This window comes from Venturia canescens, chromosome 6 (assembly GCF_019457755.1).
Source record: "Venturia canescens isolate UGA chromosome 6, ASM1945775v1, whole genome shotgun sequence".
Taxonomy (NCBI): domain Eukaryota; kingdom Metazoa; phylum Arthropoda; class Insecta; order Hymenoptera; family Ichneumonidae; genus Venturia; species Venturia canescens.
In genome coordinates, this window is record NC_057426.1 from 11553681 (window position 1) to 11571050 (window position 17370).

Here is a 17370-nt window from a genome sequence, read left to right on the forward strand (position 1 = left end):
CTAGCTCGTGCTCCGTCGTGTGTGTAATGTAAAACAAAACATTGCGCGAGGCCAATGACGTGAGAAGCAAATTCTCCAACTCCCCTATATTCAGATCTCCACATTTGCAACGAAGCTGCCAAGCGAGTTCTCCTCCTTTTTCGATTTCCGCGCAAGGCATTGGAACTCGGATGATTTTTTTTTTTTTTTTTTTTACTCTTTTTTCTTTTCATCTGTTTTTCGCTCTATGAACTCGGAGGATAGTGGACGATCCAAAGGAAGACTCGACCGCGCAGCGATCGATACTCGAGCCGGTGCATCGCTAAGCGGTCACCCATCCAAGCACTGTTCTCGCCGGAAGAAGCTGGGCTTTGAAAAGCGGCCGCGCAGCCACAGATCGGGGGCGTATTTGCGGCTGTTTTTCTATATTTATTCGTCGCGATTTTCATTCGCAGGTGTAAGAAAAAAGATTTTTTTTTTTGAAGTTGTGAAATTGGGGGAAAAAACCACATTTTTGGGTAATTTCGACTGGTTGCATGCTAATATACGAAAATATCTCGAATTACGATTTCAAAAGCCATTCACCGACTCTCGTTGTAGATAGCGAGCAATCGACAAGTTCGACTTTATTGCGTGTGTTCGTAATTTCAAACGGGGAAAGGCATTTTTGCCCACTTTGCGTAATATCAACAGTTCATTTACGAGAAGTCGTAACGCAAAGCGATTCGAACGGGGATTAATATTTCCCGAATTGAGAGCGGCCGCGTTTAACAGTGTTTGCGTTTCATTCGGGTTAGTTTGAAACGAGTTGAGTTTTGACGCTGAGCAAACGATGAATCACAGAGAAGGTTCGAGCTCCCTCGGAAACGCGGCTCTCACAATTGTCTGCGTGTTCTTATTCAAGGTCAATCTTGCGCGCATACCACAAGTTGTTAAGGGCGAGCAGTGCTTGCACGAAGAGTGCTTGAAACAAGGCAAGCGTTCGAAAGCTCCAATCAAAAATAGCTCATTGAAACTCGATACTAATGAATTAATTGCAGCCAATCGGTTGTCCGAATCCATTGATATGAGCGTCGATCCGTGTGACGATTTCGTCGAATTTGCCTGTGGCAAAGCATTCGCGAACTACGAGAAAACCGCCGCGGCCCAGAGTCAACGTGGGCTCACCCCGACCAGCCATTCGATGCAAATGACGTGGATTCGCCAAAAACTTATCGAAGAATTAAATCAGCCCTACAGAATCGAGGAACATCGAGCTATCGGTTTGGCAAAAATGTACTGGCAGAGCTGCAAAATTGGTAAGTACCGAAACAATGATCAGATCGTTAGAAGAATTTTGCTAAATTTTTTTTCCACTCAGCTAGTACCACTTTTTTCTACCAAAAAACCGTTTCCAGTCAGCCCTGCTGAGGCTCTCGCTGGAGTTCGAATATTGTTGAAACGTCTGGGCGGGTGGCCATTGATAACAAAAAATTGGCAAGACAAACACTTCGCGTGGGACAAGTTCAGCAAATGTGCCCGTCTCTTGGGCTTTCTACCGAGAATGTTTATTCACGTTGGCCTGAATGACGAAAACGTCGAAAAACCGTGGTACGCGAACGACAGCATCGAGCTTACTATTGAAAGAGCTAAATATATGGTCGACCGAGAAACGATGAATAGAATGTTCGAACGGGCTGAAGAATATTTCAAGATTGCCGAACGCATTGCTGAAAACAAAAACCCTGACATGGCCGATATCGATGAAGCTCTACAATTCGCTAAACGTCTTCATATGGTAACATTTTCAACATTTTCTCGGAATAAGGCATTTCAGGAGAAATTCCCACGACGAACATTCGATAATTCAACCTCCTTTTACGCCATATCAGATTAAATCTTATAACTGATTGTAAGAACTGAACTTTTCTGTCGTTTCGTATGAAGTGTGAAACATTTTCATCGCGTTTTTGTCACAGATATTTTTAAAATGGTTCCAACGATTCAAAAGAACGGGAAAATTAACCTGCCCGATAAGAACTATTATAAAATTCAAACTTCGATGTAAATTCGACGTTTTGTATAAATGTTCAACTCCTATTTGCTCCAGCAACCAAAATTAAAGATTTTCGTAGGTTTATTCGACTCCTACGATTTCTTAAATTTTTTACACCCAAACCAAAATTTGGAATTTTCGAAGTCGAAATTTGCAGCTATCTCTATCGCACTCGCGATTGCGATACACCGACTGATCCATCCTCTCAAGTTCCATCAAACACCGAGACGTTTCACGTTATTTTCATATTTATAGAGTTACAATGTTTAATCAATTTTCACCACTCTCACTGAGAGTATCATTATTTTCAAGGATACAGAGTTCGGGAATGAATCGGCTCGAACCATTTACTGTACATGCGAATTTCGAAAATTTATCTCTCCATTGCAGATAACTTTCGTAAATAACATGCCAATCGTCGAGCTAAAAGTTATGACGATAGCTCAACTCCAAAAAACTTTTCCCTTTGTCAATTGGATGGACTACATAAGATCGATGCTCACACGAAAGCAGGCGAATTATTTATCAGATCGTAATTGCGTAATCGTCGACGTTTGTTATATGTCGAAAATTGGTAATATTCTCGAAACAACGGAGAAAAGGTATTAAAAAATCACGACTCTTTGTTATTGGGAATCAATGAGCGAGTGCATTGCGGATTTTGTTTTCAGTGTTCAAGCGAATTACGCGTTTCTCTCAATCGTAGACGATCTCTCGCTCTTCATCAGACCTCAACTGTCATTGACATTCGCTAGCAGCCAAGAGGAGACCGAAAACATATGCTTCGACTCCACACTTGTCATGTAAATTGCGTTATCCATTTCGACTTGTACCAACATTCGCAAAGCAACGATTCATGCTATCATTGCCTGACCGTACACCGAAAGTGTCATTCGCAAATATCGATTTTTTTCAAGATTTCGCAAATCGATGGAAATGATTTTGGCTAAAATGGCTGGTCAGCGTATCCGGCAAAAAATTCACGAAATATGGATGATCATCTACAACGAAGCTGTCGAGATGTTTCAGAAAATTCCGTGGATGGATCATCAGACTCAGTGAAGTGAATTGTTTCCAAGACAATAGCCAAGTAACGGAATGTTATTCAACAATCGAAATTGTCTCATTTCCTTCTCGCAGATTGGAGGCAGCTAAAAAGTCCGAAAAAACCGGTTACGTGAATCTCTTTCCGGACAACATATTCGAAGATCGTTATTTCGATCGAGTGAGTATAAGTTAGGAAACAAAAGGCGACAAACGCCGAAATGTTGATCGACGGGACATTTTAGCTGGAATTTACTCAACCGAATGCAACGCTAGTTCTCTTTCGGGAGGTAAACGTTTTCCTGGTTGATCAATATTACTTGCAACTGGGACGTTCGAGAAATTCGTACATTTTTCATCGCCGAGACAACCGGACGATGGTTGCGGTCTTCAAAACTCCCTTTTCGGCTATCGAGACGAGGGTCAGGCCGGATCGCGTAACGAATAAAATTTGTACGTTTATTGGAGAGTCAGTTGGAAGGTCGTGCTCAGTCAGAAATAGTTGGTGAACCGTTGAAAATTTTCAATTCCAGACATTCCAGCTGCGACGGTTCTGCAAGATTTTTTCAGTCTGATTCCAGAGCTGGATTTCATGGCTCTGGCATCGATCGGTTTGCAGATTGCTAACGCTTTGGGTTATCAGATTTGTCGTCAGGGTTCGTACATCGACGTCAGTGGTCACTGGCGAGAGGCATCGTGGTGGTCGAAAACGACGCAGCGGCAATTCGCAAGTCGGGAGAATTGCCTCGAGATTGGTAAAGTCAAGCCGATCGACGAGATATCGCCGATTTTCGGGCTCATCGGAGCCGCGGAAATCACTTACAAAGCGATCTTCGAACGTTTCCCGCACGCCCGTAGCACCGTTTTGCCAGGTGAGCGATTCGGATGGATTACAGAATAAGAATTGAACCTGCAAGCCTCTCCATTCGACCCTCGTCTCCACAGGTTTAAGTTATACGACCAAACAATTATTCTGGATCTCCGCGGTCGCCTCGGATTGCGACAGAAACCAGAAACCGCAATACAATGCCATGGTCGCCCACAATAGTAACTTCGCCCAAGATTTCAGTTGTCCGAAGGGATCGAAAATGAATCCTCCCCAAAAGTGTAAAATGTGGCTACCGTAAAAAAAACACACACACAAATATTCTCGCTGTTAAGGGATTCGTTATCGCAATCGTGATGCACAGTTTTAACGTTTACGAATCATTGAGCGTGCTGCATATTTACGAGACCAGCTGAAAGTTTTTCCAGAAAAATATCTTTTTTTTCATCATCCACAAACGTGGCAGCATCTGGACGCCAGGTATTGAAAATAAGAGTGCAAATGTAAAAGGCTAGTCGCTCCTCGTACCTGGACTCAAAATCTATACGAACGGATTGTCTATAGTAAAAGAAAAAAAAAAAAAAAATTCTTTTTTCTGGGAGAATTTCGTGGAAGAATATCGGCACGACCAAGCTGATCGATGTGAGCACTGTCAAGAATTATCATAATCTAGTGGAACTTTCAAATAAACATCCCATTTCCACACAATTTACAATGACGAGGGTTCATATTTTTACAGTCACAAAACGTAAACACGCTGCTAGAAAAATGAGATTTTTTGTAGCTAATTCTTCACATGCACATCGTATATTCTGCTTGATTCATTTAGCCCGAATCAAAGTAGAGCCGGAGCTCCAAATAATTAGCGTTGCTCCATCTGGAAAGGCTGCATGAATAAATAATAATTCGCAAACAACGCTGAGCACGACGTAATACAAGAGAATATCAATATAATGCAATAAGAATTCATGAGTGGTTCATATAAATAGCAACAACAATTTTATTACGTCTGTACACAATAACGTAACGCGCAACTTGACTGTACATTGTAGTTATAACTATGTTCATTTATACAGAGTGGCCATTTCCGCATCTCGAATGATTTAAGCTACGAAAGAGGATCGTATCCCGAGGAAATCGAGAACTTGAAAAATGTGTCAGTTTTGGAATAGCGATCCAAAAAAAAACAAAAAAAAAAAAGTACCTCCGGAGAGTTTGAATTCTGAGTTTGATCTTGGCATCGTTTATCTTCAAATTACGTCCCGTTGTGAACATGATTAAGAGGTTTTCATTGAAAACCGATAAACCCATTGGATGGGAGGAGAAGAATTACGTATTAAATGAATTGCGAGCATTTTTATTCTACTAAAATATCGTGGTCCATGATTATCTAAAATATTTGAGACGCGGATCCGAGCACCTCGTATAATATAATGTTGAAATTACGCTCGTGATTGAATCCTCGACGCTTAACGAGAGAAAAAAACACTCGAGTATGGCGAGATTTCGTACTCCCTGCATGTCCAACGTAACACGGTTCTAAGCCTAAAAGTCTTAACTAACAATAAATAAGTTTGAAAATGTACATTGCGAAGACGTGGCAACGGGATAAGAGACAAAAATAAAATAATTGTAACGATCGAGAGGCTTTAGAGATGGATTGATTCGTCTCGGTGGGGAGGGGAAGGAGTGGCAAGTTATGGGGGTAGGAACTCAAATGTATACGCGGGCTCGATTCGGTCGCAATGATTTTTGAAAGAGGGGAGGAGGATTCGAGTCGAAGGTCGCTGACGTTATGGCACAAGATGACGTTGATCGGTGGGCAGGCGTCGATGCCCCGTTACGATTTGCGTCTGATTGACCTGCCGAAAACTGTAAATCGGTAATTGGCTCCTGTCTCAAGCGGACTTTCGACGAGGTGAATTAAAGGATGGCTCACCCCTGACCGGCCTTATTTGCGGCGGCGGCATGTTCGTTGGCGGAGGCGCGGGCGGAGGAGCCGGATAGAGAACGTGGTGCTCAGGCTCCCGGTGGGACGACGACGACGGCGGCGGTGGTGGAGGCGGGGGAGGCCTTCCCCAATGCATTCGCACGTGGTGAGCTTGCCAAGGGGCTGGGGGCATTTGCGGTGCTGGGCCACGCTCGACCATGAAATTTCCTTCGTTTCCTTCGGTCATATGGGGAACGCTATTTTTAGTCGGTCTTCATCAAACTCCTATTTGCTAACGAACGTCTGACGAAACGTGCAAGCTCGAATTGCGGGGCTACAATGCTGATTCAGCGATTCCAAGCTTTCTCCGGAGTCATGAATAATTTAGGGAAAAGCAACAAAATTCTTTGTGATCGAAGATCAACAGGCTTTCCTCTTTGTTTGCTGTTAAGCCTGGTAGAAAAAACTTGGAGACGGAATTTATAGCCAACGAGGCCAGCTCTTTTTTTTTTACAAGTCATTTCATCCGGAGACGATTCCCTCAATTTTTATTCCGTCCGGCTTTCGAGAGGAATAAAAGTCACGAGGTGTTTTAACCGCGGGCACAATTTCCCTTAGACTCGAACTATTAAGGAAGGACTATTAAGGAAGGAGTCAGGAAGCAAACGTTGATCAAAAGAATTCCAATACAACATGAACTCTCTGAAAAAATGTTCACCCTCTCCGGATATCTTGTTCGAGGGAAATTCATAAAAACAGATTTTCGAATAAAACGCACACAAATTGGATTCGCGCGAAGCTCGCGAACATTATGAAAAACAATTACGAAAGATACTTCAACGTGCAATTGTTAGAAAAGTATCCAAAGCACGTATCTAAGACTTGGTAAAATCCATTCAATATTTAAGGGGTTTGGAATAAATCAATTTGTCTCGAAGATTGAACTTTGGAGGCTGAATACTACATGCCACCACATACGCTAGTCGCGATAGTTTCATTGTTTTCACTTGCTCGGTACCTGACCAACTTTCTTAAGCCTCTTCGAGCAAAATGTGACCCGCTTTTGAGCTGTCTCTCTCGCACTCGAACGAGCGCGTAAAGAAAAGTTGAAAGTTTTCTCTACTCACACGTCCACGACGCAATTTCATTCTTTGCTAAGAACGTGCATTCTAATAAGAAAAAAGAACGACAAGAACGAGGCAATTGCGTATAGTAAATTTAGCTTCCAAGTCCCAACGACCCCCCAAGCACGAGCGAAAGGCCAACACGGGCAGAAGAATCTAATTAAAATAATCCGAGCGATCTCTGAAAAGAGCCAACTCACCAGTACCGGGTCCACCGGGTCTTCGATCCAAGCAACGTTTTTCACCTGGATAACGAGACAACACCGAAATAAAATTAGTGAATCTGCCTTGGAGGATCCCCGCCCGCTTAACTGGGATTGATTAATTGCATACACAATGTATATCTATATATATTTATGTACAAACGGATCTAAGATCCTCTATATCGATGTTGAGAAAACGGGGTTCCGCAGCATTCGACCACCGGCCGCTCAACAGCCGAAAGCTTGAGAAATAGAGACAACATAATGTGCACGAGTGTAAGATAAAAAATAAACGTTAGCAAGAGGACCGGTACGACCTGAAATAGTGGATGGCAAAGAGATTGTTCGATTATTGATAACGCACTCGCATTTGGGATGCAGTCGCAGAATCCAAAAAGCTGTTGATCAGGACAAAGAATTCTGAAACATGGAAACTCAATAAGTCGATCTCGAGTCGATCGGTCACGTGCAGAATCCCCTATGGAAAAATAAAATAATGTATCGACGAAAAGAAAAACAGGAAAGGAAATACTGCAAAACGAAAGTCACTAAGGCTGTAACTGAAACGTTGCAAAGAATCTTGTAGAAATAAGGACATCCAGAGGAAGTACGGCGACGCATATTCCAGCGGAAATAAACTTTATCTTTTCTTTTGTTTTTTTCCTCGTCTAAGCGCTATATCGAAATGGAAAAAAATTCAGCGACCTCCATTCGCGAACTGCATGCTCCGGCTAATCGTATCGTTTGCATCAAGGACGATTGTTCTTATCGATCGATCGATTGATTTAACGTATTCGTTACAATTATGTAGTACGGTCTAAGAGTATTGGAAAATCGTGCTCGATACCCCCCCCCCCCCCGCTCCACTGCTCAAAGCACAGTCGCAATAACTCATTGAGACTATTTGCATAGAGATTTCTACATTTCCGTTAATTCGTGACCAAAGGCTCGTTTGAATGTGCGAAAGAGTCGAATAAAAACGGGGTATCCAGCATTATTTCGCTAAAAAATACTCTTAGCTACAGACCTGGGTGTGGAGGCGGTAAAAGCGGCTTGTTTCGTTCGCCGTGGGTCGGGCCCACACCTCCCGGTGAAGGACCATGCGAAGCCCGCTGTTGTCGTTCCGCACCTTCTCTGCTTGAACAATTCAGTCAAACTTATTAATTAAACGTACATGATCCGATCGGTTGGACGTATAGAAGGTGCGTTGACGAACGGAACCACCCAAATCTGAAATAAATTACGGCACCGAGTCATTGTTACACTATTAATCCGGCACCACTCGCGTTTCTTCTCTTCGCGATGAGCTGGGCAGCCACGTATCTATGAAAGAACTTTTGGTCTGTTTTTTCTTGTCCACGGTACAACAAAATTTCAATGGGGCGCGAGTGACGCCGGCTTAATGCACTTTGTTAAACGAGGGAAAAAAAAAAAATAAGTACCGAACCCTCAGGACTGCGTCGGAATCCCCGAAAATTCGATCATTTGTAAGGTCAAATGATAATGCAAATGAGTCAGCCCTCCTGCATTTTTCATGGGGCAAAATAACGCGTCTTAGAATTATCAAATCGGGCTCTAGATCGCCGTGTCAAGGCTTTTAAGAGCATGGGCCACAGACAAATATCGGTTTCGGTCTCGCGCTCAACCGTTCGCCACATTTCCTCTTAATTTCCATACGGTTTTCGATACGACTTACGTTTTCGTGGTCCAACGTCAAACGGACATTCGAACGGTCGAGTTACGTCGAATGCCCACATATACTACAAATTACGAATTACAAAGTACGACGGAAAAGACATTTGCTTTGCTTATTTCAACAAATAAGTAACTCTTTCAAGAGAACCGACTCGAAATTTATTGGAAAAACCGTATAAAGATTGAGTTTCGAATCCTCGGCACAGTGCCAATGCTTTTTCTGCGATCTCGGTGGTTCGTAAGCCACCTTCTTAATTAATATTAAATGGAGCCGGTGTTGCAGAGGTTGCGAAAGCAACAGAGATCAAGAGTCGTGTAAAAGAACAGAGAAAGAACGTGGTGTACGAGGAAAGTTTTGAGCCCAAAACTGGACAGGGCACGTCGCCCTCCTATAACTATAATTAAACACTAATTACTTATTTTATGCTTTCGTACTTTCGGATGTATCGAGTAGCGAGAAAGGTCGACTTACCCATTGCCTTGTCGTTGAGGCGGAGGCGGAGGAGGTGGCCCGCATTGATACGGGGGAGCCTCCTGTCAAAGGACAAAAAAAATGAGCCAATGATATTCGCTAACCCACCAATCGGTTGCTCACGCCCTAATCGTTGGTCTCGTCATGAGAGATTTATTCAAACTTATAGTTTCGACCTCCTCCATCCGAGATAGGAACAATAATCATTTTTTTGTAGAAACGTGACAAAGTCTCGTAACGTGACCGAGTTTAGGGCATGAATTCAGCGCGAGGATTCGCTAATCCGCAATTTTCAATGTCTTTGGCACTTGCATTAAAGCGTGTATCGTGAGGAAACCCCATTTTTTGGCATCGATCCGTGTGAACCATTCGATTCAAAAGGATTTTTGGAGAGAAAGAATCTTGAAGAATATTTGTTTTTAACGCAGGGGAATAAGCTCGCGAAGTGGCCCGTTGCAGGTCGAAGCCTCGCGCGGTTGTCAAGTTTTGTCGAATATAAAATCTAACCTGAGGTCCTTCGACATCAGCGAATCGTCTTTTGAGACCCTGGCATTTCTGCTGCTCCGGCTCGTCTGGTTTCTGGAGTTCGAAAGCCGCTTGTTGCCCGGGTGGGGGTTGAACGGTGTAATGAAGTTGGGTCTGCATATGGCCGTTTTGATAGTGCAGCTGCTGAGTGTGATAATGGATTTGAGTCTGAAGCTGTATGGGACGGGATTGCTGTTGTTGCTGTGGATGATGTTGATGCGGTTGTTGCTGGTGTTGCTGGTGTTGCTGCTGATGCGGGGAGCCTGACAATCCGGACGGTTGTGGCGGCGCCTGATAGAGCCACGGGGCGTTCTGAACAATCGGTTGGGACTGGGGCGGCGGGGGTGGTGGGACACTGGTCAAGATGTTGATGGAACTGGGCATTTGGTTGAGACTGGGCGGTGGGACCATTTGGGGAGGTGGAACGGGTTGGGGCGGCGGAGGGGGCGGGAGTCCCTGTTCCATGGGGCACTCGAAACCTGGCGGCGGTACTTCGGCCCCGGAGGGCAGAGGCGGTTGTTGCGGAGAAAGATGATGTTGAGGCTGATGGGGGTGGTGATGGGGCGATTGGGCCGCAGGTATGAGGAACGTTTGGCTCGCTGGGGGCGGGACCTGAAGCGAGAGGGGGGGAGGTTGTCCCTCGAATTGGGATTGGACGACCTGCTGGGGTACGAGTTGATGTTCCGGATTGTGAGGGATGGGCTGAGGGACCAAGTGTTCCGCGGATTGAAGGACAAACTGGGTTTGAGTCGGAGGGCCCGAAGGCTGCATTTGCTGATACTGTATTTGGTAGGTGTGGGGAATCGGCGGTGGTGGATGGTTCGGCGGGAAATTTGGCGGGGGAAAGTGGAGATGTAACAGCGAAGGTGGCGGCTGCTGAGTCAGCGGCGGCGGTGGTGGTGGCGGCGGCGGTTGTTGCAGATTCACATTGACCGTTTCTATCGAAGTATGCGAGGGCGATGAGGTCGGCTGTGACATGTTGGGCTGCGCGTAGACGTAGGAAACGGCACCTCCTCCGCCGGCAGCAGGCCCGCTGCTCGAACTCGCAATAAACGTTGGCGGACCCGCATTCTGCTGAGGCGAGGGTAGCAACGGCGGCCCCGAAGTCGGAGGTGGCGGCGGCGGTGGAGGCTGACTCATTACGTACATCTGCGCAACCGGCTGAGGCGAGGAATGCGACGAAGGCGGCATTTGGATGTGCAACGGTTGCCCCGAGTGGATTTGGTACTGAACTTGACTTACCGTCGGCGGTGGCCCGATTAGCTGGACCTGACCGACCGGCGGCGGTGACATGAACGTTTGCAGCTCCTGTGTAGGCAATTATTTTATTACGATCGAGATGCTTAGCGGCTTTTTGAGGGTTCAAACCCTCCGAGGAGGCATAACTTTCATCCCGGAGTCGTGTCAAATTCATCGAGAACGTTCCGATATTCGGTGCGAGCACATGCATCCCCGTGGAAGCGTATAACTGCATGCAAAACTCACAGTACCTCGCAGCGAACATCGGAACTGGATACGTAATGCATAAAAAAAAAAAAAAAAACTAAAAGTACAATAATCAAATCTTCCTAAAGCATCACTATTTTCTATCCAAAAGACCCAAAGAGTCCTTGGAGGTTTTGAACTGAAGTTAAGGGAATTGTGTATACTTGATTCTGACTCGGCGGAACCATTGGACCTCCGTGTGCCGGAACGTGCACACCAGGAGGCGGTGCGGTCACTCCCGCGCCCGGGGCACCCGGCATCGTTGCCGTTAGTATCGTTGCAGGTAGAGTCACGACACTACTTTGGGGATGCTGAATTATATCTGAATGCAATTGAAAATATTGCATTTAGTATCATTTCGAATCTAGATATTCGCTCGTTTCATACCTAAATCAGGTCTCCTCGATAGAAACATGGACGATTTCCAATAAATTTTCTATTTCGAAATTAAACATACAGCTTCATTGAAATCGACTCACCCTGATGCTGAATAGTAACTACGTTGGATTGAGTAAGTGCACCGATGTTCATCGTCTGGAAGTGCGCTAATGGGGAAAAAAATCGGTAATATTTAACAAACGGAATTTCAAGGATCATTTTTAGAATTTTTCGATAAACTTTGAACGTCTACAATTAATAAGACGCATCGTTTCGAAACGTTTTTTGCTTCTCTCAGAATTATCATCAAATTTTCACATGATACGACCGCATGTGAGAGGAGAACCCTCTCAGGTAAACATGTGCAACGAAGGGGCTTCAGGGATCGTACTACTGATGAATGAATGTGAGACAAAAGTCCGATGAACAAACCTTGTTGTATTTGTTGTATAGGCGGCGCTTCAAGAATTTGCTGTTGTTGAACAGGGGGTGGTTGTTGTTGTATAAAAGACTGGAGTTCCGATTGCATAGTTTGTATTAAATTAATTCCTAATTGTTTGGCGTTTTGGAGGCCCTCCATTTTTTGATGTCTGCAAAATCATAATTTCCATGTAAAATTTTCTGGATAATAATAAAATAGAGAAACTTTTTTTATATAAAAGAATTGATAATTGGCGTACTCACTCTATGTACAAGTGAAGTGGCTCTGGAGATTCAGTACCTAATGCAGGATCGATGAATTGCGAACCGCGTCCTCGCAAAGTGACATTTGCGCCGGTTTCGCCGCGAATATACAAGAGATTTGCACCTCCGCTCCCAATTATCCGACCCCGAAGGTCAAACCCTGGAGGCGCGTTGTCTATTCCGATACAAATTTTTTCCTGAGAGCAGCAGTGTCGAAAAATCATATTAATAATTGGATAATAAAAAGTTTTGGAAAAATATATTCTATGTCATGGGCGCAATGAAACTTACGACAGATGGGACTCCGGAATGTAAACTCATAAGCGGCGGAGGTGCATTTGTGAATCTGCTTGGCCTACTGAGTGAATTTTGGTGCTCTGTTTTGATGATTTCATTGATTTTCTGCATGGCCACTAGAAGAAAAAAACCATTGCAATTTACACTTTCCTGCAGTACGATCTAGGTAAAATTTCATCTACTATTCCCAGGTCAATTAGTGAAATGAAGTTTGTCTTTGTGAAATATTCATAGCAACGAACTTTTATTCATATCTCAACATAACAATGATTGTTTGGATGAATGATTTAAACAATTGTCAATAGCAATTGTTGTAGAGTGATAACCTTATAAAGTATGTTCATTGACAGCATATTGAGAATATTTTGCCATGCGTCCTCTTTCAAGTTTTTGATAGAGATAAGTCGACGGAAACTATTCAAATGCAACTACCTGTGTTAGTTGTTGTTTGCACATTTTTTTTCTATTTTTGTTCATCAATAAAAACCATACATTTTTTGTGTAACCTTAGAATGTCGTAATTTATACTTACAATCAATATTGAGTTTGTTTTGTCCTTGAACAAAGAGGTAGAGCGGACGTTCGTTGGGACAACGTTTTTTCTCAGCCTCGGTCATAAATCTACCACGTGTTGAGACCGTAGCTCCTGAATCATTATACATTTCATGTTAGTTAGTTCACGTGTACATCGCGTTATAATAAAGGTGATAAAACAAATCAAGAAAATGTTAATAGTTGTTATCACAAAAAAATGGACAAAAAGCTTATTTCATTTTCATAGTCCGTTACTGCTCATGTATTTTTAAATCTACTGAAGAAGAATCCAAAATATTTGTTTGTGTGTTAAGAATGCAATATCGTCATTCCCAAACCGATACACATGTTTGATTTTGAACCTGGATAAAGGCACAGATTAACCCCTTAAGCGGCAATGACGCCATACAGCGTTCATTTTTTACACCCTATGACGTCATTGCCGCCTAAGGGGTTGATCAATAATACACAATAATATTAAATGATATAATAATAAAGAAAACCCTTCTACGACATCCGAGATTTGAAGCATCACAACCTTTCTTTGTATTTGATTTATTTCATATCATTATATTACCAATGAAAACAGTTACATATGATGACAAATCTTCAGATCATTGAAGTTAGAAATTGTTAAAAAATGAAAGAATCTACCCAAAGTTTTAGGGTTGGGTATGGTGAAAAAAACATTGTGAAACGAGGTAAGGTGCTCACGAGCTCTCAAAATATACGATACCTGAAAAATGATTGATTTCATCTTGAACATAGCCTTTGGTAAGTAGAGTTCTCGCGCTTGGCAAAGTTTCGTTGATTTCAAATTCCGTGCTGTACAATTCGCCGCCTTTGAAGCCACCATTTGCGGGCATTTGACTCTAAGAGAGGAAGTTTTTATTTTTTGGGATGAACATTCAATAAAAAAAAACAGTAGAAAACTAGATCAGGAAAAAAATAATAAAAATATAACCTTGTTGCTGCTGCCATTGGAGGCCCGAAATTTTCCTTTCGCCATGGAAACCAATTACTCGATTTTCGCACCAACATGTGTTGTCAGTTTCTCAACCACGGTTATTGCTTCAATATTAAATCCCAGAACGTTGTGGTTAAACTTCGCGGCGACGACATTTTTACGCGAAAAACCGGAAACGATTAAGTGCCAACTTTTTATTTCGTTCTTTCTGTTGAACCAATCTTTGGACGAACGAAAGTACAAACTGGAAGAAAAACTGGTTGTCGTCTTTGTATTCTTCCAATTAATAATGTCACGAATTATTATTGGCGAAAATCGTGAAAAAATAGACGCTTATTCCCGCACGATTACTCATTCGTTCATTCTCAAAAACATCGATTTTTACACACATTCGTATTACGAGTACACTCGTTTCTTGATTATTCAACTTGACCGAAAGGTACTTACACGAATATTAAGAAGTGTAAACGAGTATAAATTTATAAATTGATCGATCGTGTATAAATAACGAAATGCTACTGACTAACTTTCAGTAATAAGATATAAATCAAACATTATTTATATTCAACGGGACCGAACGGGACGTAAAATTCTATCTCGAGTTAACGAGTCGTAGTCGAACGATGCTACAACAAAGATGGCCGTCAAACTTGCTCCTGTAACGTTCATTTTCCCACGGCGCTAGTATCGGATGAAAATTTAAACGAAGGAATTGACATTGCCGATAACTTTTTTCAAACAAATAATTAATTATAAAGGAAATGCTGACGTCTACGTAAATATACAACGCCTGTAATTTTAATGCTCTTAAAAAAAAATCTCCAATGATTTTATATTCATATGCGTAATGTATGTTCAAGCAGAACAACTACACTAGTCGAGAAAAAAACAATACCATCGTTTTTTTTTGGGAATCTATTAATTTGAAACCTCTAATTTACCTACATAAAGAAATTAGAACGGAGATTTTTACGTTAAAATCGACCTTTTTTTAACACGAAATGTGCACAACATCGATGAATTTTTCGAGTACCCGACCGCACTAGTGTGTTCGATATTTCGACCAGACCCGTCCTTTAAAGGTTAAGGGAGTACGCAAGATGTGGAAGAGTCAAAATTAATAAAAACACAGCGTCCCAGTAATATGGCGAATACATACGCAATTATACAAAACAAAAATTAGTAAAAGTAAAGATAAAGATAAAAACATAAGAAAAAGATGAAGCTATATAAAAATAAAAATAAGATACAATTAGAAATATAAAAGTAATGAAAAATGCAAATAATATAACAATATAGAAATAAAATGAAAATAAGAATAAAAATAATGAACGTTTTCTAAAATTTCATATTTAAAAAAATGGGTGAAACTCAAAAATTACAACTCCAAAAAAAATTAAGCTCTTTTAAAATCTAAAAGTCGATTCCAAACACGGAATTTTGCGCTCGATTAGTTCACACTTTTAATGATTCTTAAAAAAATTACTCTTTCGGTCCTTTATAAAAAGATTCTTATGTACTAAAATATCAACACAATTAACCTCTTCTCTGACAGATAATTTGCAGTGCAACGATTGAACGCCACGGTATACTATCAAGTTTAGATCTGACTTCCGGTGAAGTTGAATTTCCTCGATCGAATCGGCGATCGAGGGGTTTTCCCATTTTCCAATCTCCTGTAACTGTTCTTACGTTCGATTAAATTTCTCCTCCGCTCAGTGCTATAAAAACGAGGTTAGCACACACGGCGACGATTCTTGGACGAAAGAAATGATCGGGGGAGGAGGAGAAATCGAAAGGGACAAAGGAACAGCGGTAGTTTTAAACGGCTCGGGTGTGTCAAACGATGTGTCAGTTGGTCAAAATCGTACGAATTAGTAATTTTTTTTTTATCTTGAAAAAAACAATGAAAACTTGTGACAATAGTTAAATCAGGGATTTTCAAACTCAGGGAATTTTCGGGTGTTTAAGGTAGCATTATCGATGATTTCGCGTTCCGTCGCCTCGGGCGTTAGTTATGCATCATCCATCGTGGCTCTTCCCCGGCGCACGCAACCCTCGTCATCGGGATTCCGGCTGCTTGATCGACGTTCCGGCGAACGATAATAACGGTGGGGGCGGCCCGGCGGGCTTCGAAATAAACTCGTTCGTTCGATCTCTCAATCGAGGCGGGATCCAATTGCCGGAAAACTTGATGTCTCAGAGTAACGGTTCGAAGGAAGCTCGCAAAGGCAACCGCGAAAACGAAAATCGGAGAGACGATAAAGTGCGCAAAAATATAGACGGCATTTTAAGCATTCTGCATGATTCGGCTGATCGGGTTGTTGGAATCCGTTCCGAAAATCGACCGAGTTCCTCGAGTTTCGAAAATTTTCGTTCGGCCAACGAGGACCGCGACACCGCTGCTTGGAACGACCTCATTCAGCTCGTTTCTACGACTGCCCACGAATTCCGGAGCATCAAAACGAGCGGGAATCCTCTGAGCGATGCGCCACACAATTGTTCCGCCACTCCCGTGAGAATTGAGACCGGCAGCGGTCCGGTCATGTTACCGGACTTTACGAGGTGGTCGTGCGACCGGTCGCGGCTCAAAGCCTCTCGGGATTGTGGCGCTGACTTTGAGGCTCCATCCGGAGAGAGGACGATGAGGAAAATCGAATTGGATGTCACTCCGACCAACGACGGCCTCCGAGACTCGGGACGCGGACGGGTCCACTCTGATCTCTGCGGCGCCAACAGCGCGCGGTTGAACGAAAAGCATTTCCGAGAGGTCGGGCACTCGAGAACGCCGAAACATCTTGTTGGCGAAATACTGCGAGCGAGCGGCAACTCGAGGGACCAAAATTCTCCAAGTTGGATCACGTGCAACAGGAGGATCAACTACGAGGACGACCTCTGGCCCGCCGCATTCGCGGTGGCGAACAACAGTGACTTTCCTCCTTATTTCACCGGAGGATTGAACAAATCTTTCGATTTTCGCTCAAAAATTGCCATCAATTCGACGAGATTCATGGACGCGTCGCGCTCGTCACCGATCTTCGTCGATGCCGGAGAGGCTATCGCTGAGCCTGCGCCCGATATCCTCAATCAGGAGCGCGTCATACCGGCTCGATGCAGGCCCGACGCGGGAGAAGAAAATCGCGTCGATTTCAGGCCCACGAAGCTGGACAGAACAACTGCCGAGGCGGAAAA

General features: G+C 43.2%; 2 protein-coding genes across 6 annotated transcripts; one reads left to right on the forward strand and one right to left on the reverse strand.

The window, feature by feature from the left end:
• Positions 1–811: 811 nt before the first annotated feature.
• Positions 812–4290, forward strand: LOC122412378 (neprilysin-2-like). Its single transcript, XM_043421851.1, has 8 exons — positions 812–1277; positions 1377–1786; positions 2405–2616; positions 2686–2817; positions 2932–3072; positions 3155–3249; positions 3592–3930; positions 4004–4290. The coding sequence occupies exons 1-8, from the start codon at positions 812–814 to the stop codon at positions 4183–4185; spliced, it is 1977 nt and encodes a 658-aa protein (XP_043277786.1). The 3' UTR covers positions 4186–4290.
• A 570-nt stretch (positions 4291–4860) lies between these two features.
• Positions 4861–14800, reverse strand: LOC122412181 (extensin-like). Of its 5 annotated transcripts, none has more exons than XM_043421549.1 (14): positions 14176–14800; positions 13948–14083; positions 13210–13323; positions 12672–12793; positions 12381–12577; positions 12129–12286; positions 11798–11863; positions 11483–11640; positions 9816–11141; positions 9309–9370; positions 8169–8275; positions 7139–7183; positions 5824–6051; positions 4861–5746 (listed from the first exon to the last, which is right to left on the reverse strand). In XM_043421549.1, exons 1-14 carry the CDS (start codon positions 14218–14220, stop codon positions 5598–5600), a joined length of 2913 nt encoding a protein of 970 aa, XP_043277484.1. In that variant the 5' UTR covers positions 14221–14800; the 3' UTR covers positions 4861–5597. The 5 variants fall into 5 exon arrangements, with proteins under 5 accessions (XP_043277484.1, XP_043277485.1, XP_043277488.1 ...); XM_043421550.1 differs by having other exon boundaries at positions 5592–5756; XM_043421553.1 differs by lacking the exons at positions 4861–5746; positions 8169–8275 and having other exon boundaries at positions 5961–6051.
• Between the last annotated feature and the right edge of the window lie 2570 nt (positions 14801–17370).